The sequence below is a fragment of the Oncorhynchus masou genome, chromosome 20 (assembly GCF_036934945.1).
Source record: "Oncorhynchus masou masou isolate Uvic2021 chromosome 20, UVic_Omas_1.1, whole genome shotgun sequence".
NCBI classification, from domain to species: Eukaryota; Metazoa; Chordata; class Actinopteri; order Salmoniformes; family Salmonidae; genus Oncorhynchus; species Oncorhynchus masou.
Window position 1 is genome coordinate 3,219,126 of NC_088231.1, and position 17,378 is coordinate 3,236,503.

The following is a 17,378-nucleotide window of genomic DNA, read 5'->3' on the forward strand; positions in this document are numbered from 1 at the left end:
AAACTATTGCCAGCCTGCGTCATCCATCTACAGTTTTGTTTATGTCAGTTTGTTTATGCTGCGAATGCCTCAGCATTTGTGAAGTAGGGGGAAGAGGCGAGCTGACGTACAACTGGCGAACGCAAGCATATTGAACTGTCATACAAGGTACATCTGAATGCAATCTATATCCGTTTCAGTGTATGCGATTGGGGGGCAGCATACGCCACTCGAGGACACCAGGCTTTATTCTGGCTCTCCTGCTGGCTACGGGCGGCTCGTCAGTGGATCGTCTTCAAACATTGGCGTGTGTCTAAAGCATGCAAAGGTGGGGGAACTGCATCAAGGCAAACGTGGGCCTCGCATCACGCGGACCACAGCTAATGCTAAGTGACAGTCCGACAGAAGTGTCTTAATTATGAGAAATGCATGCTGCCTTGATTGTGTGCATTTAATGAGCTTTTTCCGTGTCTAGCTACCTGAAGCGGTGTGTCAAGCTATTGCTGATGTCCGCTCGCTTAGAGAGGCTGTTTAGCAACAATGGCAGAACCTGACAGGCTAATATGGGCTGTGGGAGCAATAATAACAAAGTGTGTGTTTGTGTGTGTGCATGTGTGTGTGTGACTATACATGGATATGTGTGTGTGTGGGCTATCACATGTGTCTATGTGTGTGTGTGTGTCCATGGCAGTGTTTGTCTACACACGCATGTGTGTGTGTGTGTGTGTGTGTGTGTGTGTGTGTGTGTGTGTGTGTGTGTGTGTGTGTGTGTGTGTGGGTGTGGGTGTGGGTGTGTGGTGTGTGTGGGTGTGTGTGTGGGTGGGTGTGGGGGTGTGTGTGGGTGTGTGTGTGTGTGTGTGTGTGTGTGTGTGTGTGTGGGTGTGTGTGTGGGTGTGTGGGTGTGTGCGTGTGTGCGTGTGGGTGTGGGTGTGTGTGTGTGTGGGTGTGTGTGGGTGTGGGTGGGTGTGTGTGTGTGTGAGACAGGAGCCTCATCAGAAGCCTGGTACTGTAGGAGTGGGTAGATTGCAGCGGAGAGTGAGGAGGAGGAGGACATGAAACAATACGAGGAGGAGGGAGCTCTGTCTAATGAGCCAGCTAGAAACGACAACCACTGGCTGGCTGGCGCAGACAAAGAAGAAGAGAAGAGAGAGAATAAGAGATGGATAGAGGGGAGAGAAAAAGGGGACAAAGACAGACAGAAATTGAGAGAGACCGAGAGAGGAACCGAGAGATAGACAGAAACAGACTGACAGAGAGAGTTAGAGTGAGGCAGAGTCCACGTCACAGGTCATTTAAACATCTCCTCAATCTCCCACCAGTGTCTCATCTTGTGCAGAACTAAAGCCCAGGGAAACTTCCCAGCAACCCCCGCTTCCCCGCCTGCCACCCCGCCGACTTGTCAAGCTGCGTTTTCCTTTCCTAAACTCCTGTAATTGAGCTGCCGGGCGCTTAAATCGTGCGCTCAGTGCGAATCGGCCCATTTCCTGAATCGCTGCGCGGTGGGAGCAGGCCAGGCACCTCTCGGGAAGGTACTTCCCAGCAGCCACACCGACAGGCTTCAAGAGAACCAGACTAACAACACTAAAAGACGTGGTCAGCACGTCCGCTGCCGTGGGATCATCACCGTTCTATCATGCAAGTCATCCTACCTGAGCTGTCAACAAAGCCCGAGCTAAAGCTCGATGAAAGACGCGGCGTCTCGGGAGAGGTGATTAAAACACATCTGAAGGCAAGCTGGATGTGGCGGATCCGAGCATCAGATCATTAGCGCCTTTTGTTCTCTCCGGATGTCGAAGGTAAAATTGAGAAAAAGGCCAGACTTACGAGTTTCAATTTGTTTTTGTCTGTGCCGAAAAAAGTCCAGACGGTGTACCCGAAATGTTGTTTTTACACAATAATCCTTGGGCCTCTCTCTTGAGGGAGGTTGTGTTGGGCTCTTGCTGTGAGGGACATCAAACAGGCAAGGCAGAAGAGATATACAGGGTTGATATACTGAAGGCCTTTATGGGGGTGTGAAGGCTGGTGCGGATGGCTTCCTGTGACATTCTCCATTATCAGACAGTTGTTAGCTCCACGCAGGCAGCAATCTGTACCACCCTATTTGGGTCCATTAAAGCAAAACTGCAGGTACAAACTACGGGAGCGAAAACAACAGGAAACGGGTCAGACATGGACACCAAGATTGGAGAGTGTAGTGAGTGCAAGTTGTAGAGAAATACACACACACATTGATGGCCGTTGTCTGGGACATCAGATCCTTCCATCCCCTTTGATCAGCTCTGAAGCGCCTCCACACCCAATTAGGCTCAATCCATTCCAGTCATGTATTATTCAGCTTCATTACAAGCCAGTACTCCCTATGTGTCCTTCACACACACTCGCGTGCACACCCGCGCACACACAAACACAGGTCTCAGATGATGAGTCACGGTCAGGACAGGGAGGCAAATGATCAATCGCAGGTCCTTGTGTGTGTGTGCGTGTGCATGTGTGCGTGTGCGTGTGTGTACGTGTGCGTGTGCGTGTGTGTGTGTGTGCATATGGAGGTTGGTCTCTCATTGAGATGGTATTGTACTGTAAACACAAGGGTAATTAGCAAACAGTTGAGCTCCACTGACCAGACCTTGGAGCAGACCAGACAGACAATTGATGTCCTTTGATTCAGACAACAGACAACAACTGCTTCTGCTTCCTGGTGCCTGTCATTATGGCCAGTGCTATCAGGACACTGAGAATACTGCTGCTGGCTCAGAGATCCTGCTCTGTATTCTTTGTCTGGATGGATGGACTGAGGGCAAGCCAAAAACGGACATGGCTGTTTTTAACAAGATGGCCGCCGACTGAAAAGGGTTTCTACAGAGGAGCACTGGCGTTGTCTCGGCTTCCTCCCCAAGAACCTCCAGATGTAAAGGAGTCACGCACGCACACTGGCCAGCGCTGCTCGTGTCTGCTGAAAAAGTATTGATCGACTTCTTTCCGTTATTGATCCTTTATTTATCCTCCCTCTCCCCCACTCCCTCCATCCATGGCAGGGCTGTGCAGCTTCACCTGCCTCAAGGGTCTCTCTCCCGCTTTCTCTCCCGCTTTCTCTCTCTCGCTTTCTCTCTCTTTCGCTCTCTCCATCACGCTTAAGACACTGGCTGTTTGAAAGGGGAGAGAATATGCTCTGATGAGGCATCTGTAGCTTTACAATAGCAGACACATGGACACACACTGATTTCCCCAGTGTTATGCAGCTCATAGTGCAGTGTGCGTGAGGGGAACACACAGGTCTTGATTAGGCTCTCTCCGTGTGTGTGTGTGTGTGTGTGTGTGTGTGTGTGTGTGTGTGTGTGTGTGTGTGTGTGTGTGTGTGTGTGTGTGTGTGTGTGTGTGTGTGTGTGTGTGTGTGTGTGTGCGTGTGCAAACGGGCAGGCATCTGTCTCCCCTGAACGGCTGTCAGTTTGGTGTGCCACGTCCCGCTAACTACATGACTAAAACCCTCTTAAACTCTCCCTAAATCCTGTTTACTAGTCACAGGGCTCCAATGGTACCCCCCTGGCCCCACCCCTATACTTCCACCTCCGTACCTCCCGGCCATGAGCTCGAGCCCTCAACCTCCCCCTTGACCCAAGCCAGCAATGCATTACTCCCCCCGATCAATACAGATCGGCCCAGTCGGATCGGTCTGTAACCAATTCAGATGATACTGATGATTCAGCCAGGGAGCTCCGGGCCACTGTCACCAATCACTAATCACCAGCGTTGCCCGACAGGTATGGACATTCGCCTGTCACTTGGACCTAATTTATTGCTGACTACCACCATTGATTAACCTTGTGCCTTGTGGACCGCTGCCTTCCGAAGCCATGTTTCTGAGAAGGGAGGAAAAGGAGAAGTCTGCAACGATTATTGGAGTGAATGGAGCAGGGAGAGTGGAAAATAATGATTTTAACAGTGTCGTGTGTGTTTAGACTAGTACAGTAAACTTTACTCAAGGTGGGTGTTATAAAAACATCTGGAACCTTTGGTTTCTGGACCAATAACCTACGGACATTCATCAGTCATTGGATGATTACTTGATAAAGACAAGCATTGCTGAACTGACTCAATCAGCAACATGATTGCTATGGTCTCCAGACCATAGTTTGAGAAGCACACTGAACTATACAGCATGGCTATATTGCTTTTCAATGCTTCTCTTAGTGTGTTAAGTGACTATTTCAGAGGCCACATACAGCTCCATCTCCTCCAGGTGTGACCGTGGCCACACTGTCCACTTAGCAATCAGCACCACCCTCATCCAATCACCGGAAGAAGACACCCGCCACAGAGACCGTCAAGTGTCTGAGCAACAGCAGGTCACAGGCAGAGTTTAAGACCTGTCAAATCCCTCTCGAGAGGTTGTGTTTGAAGAGGGGACCACATCGCCACGTTATCGACCCATGTTTGCTCTCACGCTTACCGCCGTTTACCCACAATCCCCTATCAATGGGCACCGCAATCAACCATCTGTCTGTCAGAGCCCACGGAAGAACAAATACAACTCTGGGGTGCATCCAAATTGGTACCCTCTATTCTATTTACAGATGTAGGATCTTAACTTGATCTCCATGTAACAGGATAACTATCCCGCAATACAGGTTTAAAAATGTCTTCTGGAGTTTGTAATTTTCCATTCCAAAAAATATATCAACTCCTACAAAATGTCCATTAATTATAATCCACATAATAATTTGCATTTCCAGCTGCAGGATTATTTTCCTGCTGTAGGAAACTGGCTCAAATTAAGATCCTGCATCTGTAGTGCACTAAGAGTTTTCGAAGGAAGGAGTGAAACAAAAGTTTGAGTAATTTTTCCCCTTCGTCGAGCGTACATCTGCCCTTCCTTCAACCTGTCCGACGTGTGCTTTTATTTCAAGCTGCTGACTCAAATGAAGGCCTTTAAGAACATAATCCTGCAGATCTCCTGTATGTGACGGCTTATGCTCTCCTTCCTTCCTTCCTTCCCTCGCTCCTCTCCTCTCTTGTTTTCGTGTCGATGGGCTCCGGGAACAGGTGTCATTTGTGGCCACTAAGCCATTGGCAAGTCCACTCTGTATTGACCCCTTACAGTATCAATTCTGCTTGTGGCAGTGACCCTGTGTGATAATCGCTGGCTACTCCCCAGACTAATCTAATGTGTGTGTTGCCTGTGTCTGTAGGTCTTCTACATACTAGTCTGGAAGCTAACTGGGGGGGGTATTAGATACAGCTCCTCATTAGACTTTTGCTTCACTGTAGTCACAACACAATGTGAACTGGTGGTAGTAGTAGATATTACAGCCCATCTCCTATGCACCTTCATTTGTGTGTGTTATTGTGTCTTATTGTGTGCTTTGTATATATTATTGTGTGTTTTGTCTGTCTTATAATGGGTTTTGTCTAGTATTATTGTATGTTTTGTTTATATTATTGTGTGTTTTGTCAGTATTATTGGTTGTTTTGTCTATATTATTGTGTGTTTTGTCTATATTATTGTGTGTTTTGTCTATATTATTGCGTATTTTGTCTATATTATTGGGTGTTTTGTCTGTATTATTGGGTGTTTTGTCTATATTATTGTGTGTTTTGTCTATATTATTGTGTGTTTTGTCTATATTATTGCGTATTTTGTCTATATTATTGGGTGTTTTGTCTGTATTATTGGGTGTTTTGTCTATATTATTAGGTGTTTTTTCTATATTATTGTGTGTTTTGTCTATATTATTGTGTCTTTTGTTTATATTATTGTGTGTTTTGTCTATATTATTGTGTGTTTTGTCTATATTATTGTGTGTTTTGTCTGTATTTTTGTGTGTTTTGTCTATATTATTGTGTGTTTTGTCTGTATTATTGTGTGAAAAGATCAGGTATTACTAATGTTTTGTAGACTCAATGTTTATATACAACTGTGTCTGTGCTTCTACATTTTGGCTCTTAGGTACAAATAGTACCTGTATTTATTTCAAATAGTTTGAGCATTTGATTGAGCCTGTCTAGAAACAAGGGTTTAAAGCCTTAATAGACCCCAGGAATGAAAACCTGACAGGTAATGGCTGTAGTCTAGCTTTCAATACCACAGCTATTACCACTACCAGACAACAGGACACACTATTTGAACAGTCAGAGATGTGCTGTATTTTTTATTTATTTTATTTCACCTTTAGTTCTCATTTACAACTGAGACCTGGCCAAGATAAAGCAAAGCAGTGCGACAAAAACAACAACACAGAGTTACACATGGAATAAACAAATGTACAGTCAATAACACAATAGAAAAATCGATATATCAAATCAAATTTTATTGGTCACATACACATGGTTAGCAGATGTTAATGCTTGTGCTTCTAGTTCCGACAATGCAGTAATAACCAACAAGTAATCGAACTAAAAATTCCAAAACTACTGTCTTATACACACAAGTGTAAGGGGATAAAGAATATGTACATAAAGATATATGAATGAGTGATGGTACAGAGCAGCATAGGCAATATACAGTAGATGGTCTCGAGTACAGTATATACATATGAGATGAGTATGTAAACCGAGTGGCATAGTTAAAGTGGCTAGTGATACATGTATTACATAAAGATGCAGTAGATGATATAGAGTACAGTATATACGTATACATATGAGATGAATAATGTAGGGTATGTAAACATTATATTAGGTAGCATTGTTTAAAGTGGCTAGTGATATATTTTACATAATTTCCCATCAATTCCCATTATTAAAGTGGCTGGAGTTGAGTCAGTGTGTTGGCAGCAGACACTCAATGTTAGAGGTGGCTGTTTAACAGTCTGATGGCCATGAGATAGAAGCTGTTTTTCAGTCTCTCAGTCCCAGCTTTGATGCACCTGTACTGACCTCGCCTTCTTAATGATAGCGGGGTGAACAGGCAGTGGCTCGGGTGGTTGTTGTCCTTGATGATCTTTATGGCCTTCCTGTAACATCGGGTGGTGTAGGTGTCCTGGAGGGCAGGTAGTTTGCCCCCGGTGATGCGTTGTGCAGACCTCACTTCCCTCTGGAGAGCCTTACGGTTGTGGGCGGAGCAGTTGCCGTACCAGGCGGTGATACAGCCCGCCAGGATGCTCTCGATTGTGCATCTGTAGAAGTTTGTGAGTGCTTTTGGTGACAAGCCGAATTTCTTCAGCCTCCTGAGGTCTGAAGAGGTCTTCAGCCTCCTGAGGTCTGAGGCCCTGCTGCACCTTCTTCACGATGCTGTCTGTGTGGGTGGACCAATTCAGTTTGTCTGTGATGTGTATGCCGAGGAACTTAAAACGTACTACCCTCTCCACTACTGTTCCATCGATGTGGATAGGGGGGTGTTCCCTCTGCTGTTTCCTGAAGTCCACAATCATCTCCTTAGTTTTCTTGACGTTGAGTGTGAGGTTATTTTCCTGACACCACACTCCGAGGGCCCTCACCTCCTCCCTGTAGGCCGTCTCGTCCTTGTTGGTAATCAAGCCTACCACTGTTGTGTTGTCCCCAAACTTGATGATTGAGTTGGAAGCGTGTGTGGCCACGCAGTCGTGGGTGAACAGGGAGTACAGGAGAGGGCTCAGAACACACCCTTGTGGGGCCCCAGTGTTGAGGATCAGCGGGGTGGAGATGTTGTTGCCTACACTCACCACCTGGGGGTGGCCCGTCAGGAAGTCCAGTACCCAGTTGCACAGGGCGGGGTCGAGACCCAGGGTCTCGAGCTTGATGACGAGCTTGGAGGGTACTATGATGTTAAATGCCGAGCTGTAGTCGATGAACAGCATTCTCACATAGGTATTCCTCTTGTCCAGGGGGGCTTTACCTAGCAAAGACTAATAGATGACCTGGAGCCAGTGGGTTTGGCGACGAATATGAAGTGAGGGCCAGCCAGCAAGAGCATACAGGTCGCAGTGGTGGGTAGTATATGGGACTTTGGTGACAAAATGGATGGCACTGTGATAGACAACATCCAATTTACTGAGTAGAGTGTTGGAGGCTATTATGTAAATGACATTGCCGAGGTCAAGACTCTGCAGAATATTCAGTTTTACGAGGGTATGTTTAGCAACATGAGTGAAGGAGGCTTTGTTGCAAAATAGGAAGCCCATACTAGATTACATTTTTGATTGGAGATGCTTAATGTGAGTCTGGAAGGAGAGTATACAGTCTAACCAGACACCTAGGTATTTGTTGGTGTCCACATATTCTAAGTCAGAACAGTCCAGAGTAGTGATGCTTGTTGGCGGGCGGGTGGGGGCAGCGATCAGTTGAAGAGCATGCATTTAGTATTACTAGCATTTAAGAGCAGTTGGAGGCCACGGAAGGAAAGTTGTATGGCATTGAAGCTCGTCTGGAGGTTAGTTAACACAGTGTCCTAAGAAGGGCCAGAAGTATACAGAACGGTGTCATCTGCGTAGAGGTGGATCAATCACCAGCAGCAAGAGCGACATCATTGATAAATACAGAGAAAAGAGTCGGCCCGAGAATTGAACCCTGTGGCACCCCCATAGAGACTGCCAGAGGTCCAGACAACAGGCCCTCCGATATGACACAATGAACTCTTTCTGAGAAGTAGTGGGTGAACCAGGCGAGGCAGTCATTTGAGAAGCCAAGGCTGTTGAGTCTGCCGATAAGAATCTGGTGATTGACAGTGTCGAATGCCTTGGACAGGTCGATAAAGACGGCTGCACAGTACTGTATTTTATCGATGGCAGTTATGATATAGTTTAGGACCTTGAGCGTGACTGAGGTGCACCCATGACCAGCTCTGAAACCAGACTGCAAGGTGGAGAAGGTACGGTGGGATTCGAAATGGTCGGTGATCTGTTGGTCTGAAACAGTTTAACGTTTCAGCTTCCACTGTTTGTTAGCCTAAAATATCAAACCTATGTACTCATTTAAGAAACGCTGACATGCCCTCTGACCCTCTCGATGCAAAAGCAGCTTTAGCAAAAATATTGCTGTTTCACTTCGTTCGTTTCGCGAGTTTCGGTTGGGAAGACTACAGCTGAGGTGGCTAAAAAGAGCTATTACCACAGACAAGAGAGAGAAACAACGAGTAAAATGTTACCACATCTTTGCACTATTTAGCCAACCGAGTGTGAGGCAACCTCAGTCATAACAGTGGCGGAGCTCATGAGTGGGAGAGTGGGGGGGGGGGACAGTGGACAATGAACTGGACAATTCCTTCAGTTCCTCGCTAATTTGGTGAAGTGTATCAAATACTTGATCTTTTAGTAGTTCAGAAGCATCTGAATTATTCCCGAGGGCTGTCCCGCTCATAGATATTTATATTCAGTGTTAAAAATAGTAATTGAAAATGACACATATTGATAGATACAGTAAATATGCATATGTTCCAAACACAGCTTGTTGTCACCACAACACCTCTGTCACAGAGTCCGTTTGCTATAGCTTTCCTTTTTCGGTATCAATTTATTTGGATAGTCCCAAATAAATTGCTTTTAACTCGGTAGATGTTCAACTAACTGTCAACAACATGTTAACTAACAATCGTCTAAGAAATCCAATGGGAATTATACACCAGGTCGAATTATACACCCAACCCTAGAATTATACACCCTAATGGGAATTAACACCAGGTTATCCTAACCCTGAACAATGGGAATTATAAATGAATTATAACCCAATGGGAATTATAACCAATGGGAATTATACACCCTAAAACACTGTGGCATTTAAAACGAGCTGGAATTGGTCATTTACACATCTGTAATCATCTACAGAGGACAATGGGGATTATACACCAGGTCCAATGGGGATTATACACCAGGTCCAATGGGATTATACACCAGGTCTAATGGGAGAATTATCAAAATGAAGTGTTGATACACCAGGTCTAATGGGAATTATACACCAGCTGTCAAAGAATTAAGATCAAATTACACCAGGTCAATGGGAATTATACACCCAATGGGAATTATACACCAGGTCTAATGGGAATTATACACCAGGTCAATGGGAATTATACACCAGGTCAATGGGAATTATACACCAGGTCCAATGGGGGGTCAAATTATACACCAGGTCCAATGGGAATTATACACCAGGTCCAATGGGAATTATACACCAGGTCCAATGGGAATTATACACCAGGTCCAATGGGAATTATACACCAGGTCAAGGGAATTAAACACCAGGTCCAATGGGAATTATACACCAGGTCCAATGGGAATTATACACCAGGTCAATGGGAATTATACACCAGGTCTAATGGGAATTATACACCAGGTCCAATGGGAATTATACACCAGGTCCAATGGGAATTATACACCAGGTCCAATGGAATTATACACCAGGTCCAATGGGAATTATACACCAGGTCCAATGGGAATTATACACCAGGTCAATGGGATTATACACCAGGTCCAATGGGTAAATGGGAATTATACACCAGGTCTAATGAGAATTATACACCACGTCCAATGGGAATTATACACCAGGTCCAATGGGGATTATACACCAGGTCCAATGGGAATTATACCAGGTCCAAGGAATTATACACCAGGTCAAAGGGAAGTAAACACCAGGTCCAATGGGAATTATACACCAGGTCTAATGGGAATTATACACCATACACCAGGTCCAATGGGAATTATACACCAGGTCCAATGGGAATTATACACCAGGTCCAATGGGAATTATAGGTCCAATGGGATTATACACCAGGTCCAATGGGAATTATACACCAGGTCCAATGGGAATACACCAGGTATACACCAGGTCCAATGGGAATTATACACCAGGTCCAATGGGAATTATACACCAGGTCCAATGGGAATTCCAATGGGAATTACCCGGTCCAATACACCAGGTCCAATGGGGATTATACACCAGGTCCAATGGGAATTATCAATGGGAATTATACACCAGGTCAATGGGAATTATACACCAGGTCAATGGGAATTATACACCAGGTCCAATGGGGATTATACACCAGGTCCAATGGGAATTATACACCAGGTCCAATGGGAATTATACACCAGGTCCAATGGGAATTATACACCAAGGTCAGGTCCAATGATTATACACCAGGAATTATACACAATGGGAATTATACACCAGGTCCAATGGGAATTATACACAGGTCAAGGTCCAGGTCCAATGGGAATTATACACCAGGGGAATTATACACCAGGTCCAATGGGAATTATACACCAGGTCCAATGGGGATTATACACCAGGTCCAATGGGATTATACACCAGGTCCAATATTATACACCAGGTCCAATGGGGATTATACACCAGGTCCAATGGGGATTACACCAGGTCCAATGGGAATTATACACCAGGTCCAATGGGGATTATACACCAGGTCAATGGGAATTATACACCAGGTCCAATGGGAATTATACACCCAATGGGAATTATCAGGTCAATGGGAATTATACACCAGGTCCAATGGGATTATACACCAGGTCCAATGGGAATTATACACCAGGTCCAATGGGGATTATACACCAGGTCCAATGGGGATTATACACCAGGTCCAATGGGATTATACACCAGGTCCAATGGGAATGTCCAATGGGATTATACACCAGGTCCAATGGGGAATTATACACCAAGGTCCAATGGGAATTATACACCAGGTCCAATGGGGAATTATACACCAGGTCCAATGGGAATTATACACCAGGTCAATGGGGATTATACACCACCAAGGTCCAATGGGAATATACACCAGGTCCAATGGGATTATACACCAGGTCAATGGGAATTATACACCAGGTCCACCAATGGGAATTATACACCAGGTCCAATGGGGATTATACACCAGGTCAATGGGAATTATACACCAGGTCCAATGGGAATTATACACCAGGTCCAATGGGGATTATACACCAGGTCCAATGGATTATACACAGGTCCAATGGGAGCATGAATTATACACCACAATGGGAATTATACACCAGGTCCAATGGGGCACCTGTGGAGCAGCTGTAATGGGTTGGTTAAGTGCCTTGCTCAAGGGCACAACGGCAGGCGATTGCATCTATGATTTTGATAACAGCAACCCTCCGATTGCCAGCTCACTTCCCGCCAGATGTTTCCCGTCAGACCCGGGATTAGAATTTGCAACTCTCCGATTGTTAGCGCGCCTCTCTAACCACTAGGCTACCTGTCGCCCATGAACTACCCTTCTAACTGTCACAAACAGAATGGAGGCAACTCAGAACACTTATTATATTGTCCCCGTGCCTGTGTTTTCACTGTGAGAATGTGGGTGGCCATTGCTTTGGTAAACACACTAGTTGGGCCCAGGGGACGATTGTAGTGCTGATGAGCTACTTAGGATCCACGAGGGATTCAAAAGCCTCTGAGCCCGAGCTCTCTGCTACTGCTAATGACTACAGAAGCTGAGAGAGAGCGAGAAAGAGGAGGAGGCCATAAAGAGAAAGACATTTAGAGGGACCTTCCTCGAGGACTAGGGCCCTTTAAGTAGTAACTGACAACTAATTGCACCACCGCCACCACCGAAACTTCATTCATGATCCCCTTAATGTATCCAAAATGGCCACCCAGTCACAAAACTAAGCCCTGCAGGCCAACCCAACACAAGGCTGAAATGACACGATAGAGCCCCCATTTCGGCTCTGGTTGCAATGAAGTCTATGGACGCTGAGCACAGCAAAGCACCCAATAACCTGGTACAGTGAGAGAAACACATGAATGGCCACGGCTGCGGCCAGCCTTCCTTCACTGCAGTAACTCACATCCAAAGTCAAGGCCATTAGGTTATCTAGCGGCCCGACCAGGGGGTCGGTAACTGCTCTGCAGTGGGGGGGTTTTGGACTGAGGAGATTTATAGTGAGGAATGCCACTGGGAGCCAAAATGGCGTTCTTGTCTCTCGTGTCACGCTGTGCATATCACATTACAGTCCACTATCACACTGTAGAATAGAGAGGATGGATTTCAGCAGAGTAAAACCAGACAAGTGTGCAAGTTAGTGGTAAAAGGGAGAGTGGGGAATTGTCTGGAGCTGGAAGAAGAATAGATGGGGCAATGTGTGGAATGGATTGGAGCTGTGGTGTGTGTGTGTGTGTGTGTGTGTGTGTGTGTGTGTGTGTGTGTGTGTGTGTGTGTGTGTGTGTGTGTGTGTGTGTGTGTGTGTGTGTGTCTGTGTCTGTGTCTGTGTGTGTGTGTGTGTGTGTGTGGTTGCAGTGAATTTTTTAACAAGACAGAGTAGCCTGAGGAAAGGTGTGTGTGTGTGTTTGAGTGTGTGAATACACGCACATGTGGTTGTGCATGTGTGTGTGTGTGTGTTAATATGCGGTAAGCCCGAAATCCTCTTCGAGGGTGGAGCTGTGGTGTGTGTGTGTGTGTGTGTGTGTGTGTGTGTGTGTGTGTGTGTGTGTGTGTGTGTGTGTGTGTGTGTGTGTCTGTGTCTGTGTCCATGGGATTTTAACACAGAGTAGCCTGAGGAAAGTGTGTTTGGAATTACACGCACATGTGGTTGTGCATGTGTGTGTGTGTGTTAATATGGGAATTTCGAGGGTTACTCACATTGTTCATGTACTCGCTCAGCAGGTCTTGCAGGGCCTGCCGGACGGCGTTGCACTCAGCCACGATGCGCTCGCGGCGGTCGTCGCGGGTGCAGGACGAGTCGGCCATGAGGGCGGCGCCGCTGATGATGCTCTCTAGGCGCTCCTCCAGGGAGGGGCGGAAACGCGCCTCGCTGAACGTCAGCGGGTCCAGGATGATCTTGTTCTGACGGGGAGGAAAGGAGAGAGGGAGGTCAGAAACAGGCTAACCAAAGGTCAACTTTTGAATGATATTGCACCTTTGAACGTTGCACCCAAAGAGATGGTATAACATTCAGAGTGGATCATGTCACTCCTTTATCATATTACCCAAATGTTAAGTGTTGGAAACCGAATGTAATGTAAGCTCTGTTGGGCTAGATTGTCTCTAAGAATGACGAATACATGGAAATGCATGTTAGCACTCAACCACTTCTGAGAAAGACATACTGTATGAGATAGAGAGAGAGAGAGAGAGAGAGAGAGAGAGAGAGAGAGAGATTGACAGAGAGCGACAGAGAGACAGAGAGATTGATTAAACTAGGGTTCTGCTGTCGCCCACGAGTTACATTCTCAGCTGTTTGTTTGGAACGGGCTGTCCCTGAAATGTACTATTTGTAACAAAGGCTTATGTCTGGGGTACACAGAGTCATACACACCCTTCTGGTCTTCATAATGACTATAATATTACACATAGCAATATCTGAGCTCTCAATGTCATGTCAGAGTGACCCATGACCAAAGTCGTCGTCTCCCAACGAGAGAGAGAGAGAGAATATGGGACAAATAGAGGCACAGAGAGAGAGAGAGAGAGAGAGAGAGAGAGAGAATATGGGACAAATAGAGGCACAGAGAGAGAGAGAGAGAGAGAGAGAGAGAGAGAGAGAGAGAATATGGGACAAATAGAGGCACAGAGAGAGAGAGAGAGAGAGAGAGAGAGAGAGAGAGAGAGAGAGAGAGAGAGAGAGAGAGAGAGAGAGAGGGGACCTGTAAGACAGCAGACGGTAGTGGTCCATTTCATATGGTTAGCGACAGTAAAAAGGAAGACAGAAAGAAAGGGAGAAAGGTCAAAAGATGGATGGAATGATAGAAGCAGAGAGCGCTACAACAGCAGGAGGGAGGGAGTTGATCAGAAAATGGAGTGGAACAAAGCCTAACAAAGACCCTGCGATCACATTTGGCACCGAGGAAAATGGTAGCAGACGGCTCAGTGCAATCTGTCAGCGCTAGGTGGTAGAGCCAGAGGCTGAGAGTGGAGGAAATCACCTTCAGGCTTAGCTTGAGGGTCCTAGTACCAGACCCTTACAGCCCCCCGCTCCCCTTTAAGCACAGAGTGAAGTGTGAGGAAACACAGGAGCCATGAGTAGAAGCCCCCGGCTTTTATTAATGGAAGTAGCCACAAAATATACTTTTTTTATGATCTGTACAGCAGGTAAGATCAAAAATGACCATATTGATGGCGAAGGTTTTACGTTTTACAGCCATACAATTTCAATGTCCCATTCGGCAGCAGTTTGCGGTGCGGTGGGGTTTTTAAGAGGGAGAAGTCACACCGGGTAGGCAGCGTTTATTAGTAAAGAGGTGCCTAAGAGTTACACACGGGCCAGGCCCTAAATTCCTTATCTGTGTGTGTCTGTGTGTGTAAGTGTGTGTGTGTATGTGTTTATATCAGTTGAAAACAGCTCCAGTCGGGCCAAGTTGGAAACAAAATACAGTGCCGTTCAATGACGACTGTCTTCAACTGTTTTGCGAGGGCCTAATTTGTTTCTGTCGCATGTAGGCGGCATCTATTTCCCACAAAGCGGTTTAGCCACAATGTCGAGTCTAGCAACCGAAGCCTATTCCAAAGGACAGCAGGGGGCTATCACATTGACGGGAGACACAGAGCACACACACACACACATACATATTTAACATTGACATTTTATCCATTTACCATCTCTTACCCGGAGCGACTTCCACACGCACACAGACAGATAGACATCGAGCTGATGGCTTTGTCTGAAACCCTGAAGTGGCAACCCAGCCCAATGAGTGGGACACCCATTCCAGGCCACTGCTCTGTGTGCCCGAGAACCGCGAGCAACAACACAGATGGCATTAGACCCGGAGTGTCAAAAGTTATAGCCATTTCCGTTCGGCCCATAACGCTCCACCCTTATCACCGTTTTCTCTGCCTTAGCGTTCCCGAGTGGCGCAGCGGTCGAAGGCACAGCGTTCTCAGTGCACGAGGCTTCACAACAGTCCCTGGTTCGAATCCAGGCTGTGTCACAACAGGCTGTGATTGGGAGCCCAGCGTCGACAAGGTTTGGCCGGGGTAGGCCGTCATTGTAAACAAGACTTTGTTCTTAATTGACTTGCCTAGTTAAATAAAGGTTAAATCTCATCTTGAATATTATTTAGAGTCTCCGGGCTTTGCAGGCTTGGTAAGCACAATGCATTGGCTTTGGGAAGACATTACCGAGACAGTGAGCCTTAGGAATGGGACTAGATGGTTACATTGTTTGTATCAAACAAACATGCTAGCCGCGCGAAAAGGTGATGGCATGCGTTTCGGTAATACAGGCATTCATTAAAGTTTGCCTTCTCGTTTTCTTCAATGTGGGAGAGAGGAGTGGGGGATGGAGGGAAGAATGGGAATGACCAGCATCAGTAGAACGAGAGGTGGCCTGGATGAAACTGCCTGTAATCAGAGGGGTACTGTCTTCCATAAGTTTCAGCGCTGCACAACGTGGAACCGCTCTGCTGGCCTTGCTCGGGGTGACACTGTTGTTTTATTTATTTTTTTATTATTTTATTTTTTACATATCCCGATTTATTCATGGGCACAGAATATTTACAGAAGTGATTCAGGTTGAAGTCGCTCGCTCTCCCCGCTCGCGTCATGGTTCAACAGAGGCCGCCACCGCAGCCCGCTGCCCATGAGCTGAGCTACATTAACCCAGATGGTTCTGATTTGAAAATGAACAAAAAAACAGCCAGCAGTAGTGCCCTGCCTTAGGACACATAACTAAACTACAATGTCTGTTTTGGAGGCTCTAGAGCCTGGACATGGTGGCAGGCTGTTCGTCAAACTATGCATAATAAAGACGGGATGGAGGATATTGGTGGGGCCTGTGTCATTGCTTACACATAACCTACTTTACACAGGCAGAGAGAGAGAGAGAGAGAGAGAGAGAGAGAGAGAGAGAGAGAGAGAGAGAGAGAGAGAGAGAGAGAGAGAGAGAGTGGGAGAGAGAGAGAGAGAGAGAGAGAGAGAGAGAGAGAGAGAGAGAGAGAGAGAGAGAGAGAGAGAGAGAGAGAGGGAGAGCAGGAGGGTCAGAGGCAGAGAAAAATAGGGGTGAGAAAAAGGACTTGTGAGACAGCAGGACGGTAGTGGCTCTGTTTATATTATTAATGACACTCTCTCTCAGCTACCTCTAATACTACCATGCCTCCTTTACAAGCCCTGGCCTACATTCACATTCACTGGTTGGCGCCTCCAGAACCCAAATACTGAAGGCCTGATTCCCCAAGGGACTCATTTTATCAGTTACATTTAACAGTCTGTATAGCAGTTTGTGGTCTAGTTTAAAGAGATACTTTGGGATTTGGCATTGAGGCCCTTTATCTACTTCCCCAGAGTCAGATGAACTCGTGGACACAATTGTCTCTGTATCCAGTATAAAGGAGGTTTGAGGTAGTTTCACAAGCCAATGCTAACTAGCATGAGCGCAATGACTGGAAGTCTGTGGGTATCTTCGAGCATGCTAGTAGATACCCATAGACTTCCAGTCATTGTGCCAATGCTAGTTAGCAAACTACCTTGAACTACCATAGCCAAAATCCTGAAGAATCGCTTGAAGACCATGTGGCAGAAAGAGATTCCAGTT

The 17,378-nt window shown here is 46.2% G+C and overlaps 1 protein-coding gene across 3 annotated transcripts in view; it reads right to left on the bottom strand.

Moving 5' to 3' along the window:
• The window catches only part of LOC135506694 (catenin alpha-2), a 760,099-nt gene that overhangs the window by 515,149 nt on the left and 227,572 nt on the right, over positions 1 to 17,378 (bottom strand). For all 3 annotated transcript variants that reach the window (XM_064926016.1, XM_064926018.1, XM_064926017.1), the window contains one exon: positions 13,490 to 13,693. In XM_064926016.1, coding sequence (XP_064782088.1) covers positions 13,490 to 13,693 — 204 coding nt within the window. The remainder of the gene's footprint in view (positions 1 to 13,489; positions 13,694 to 17,378) is intronic.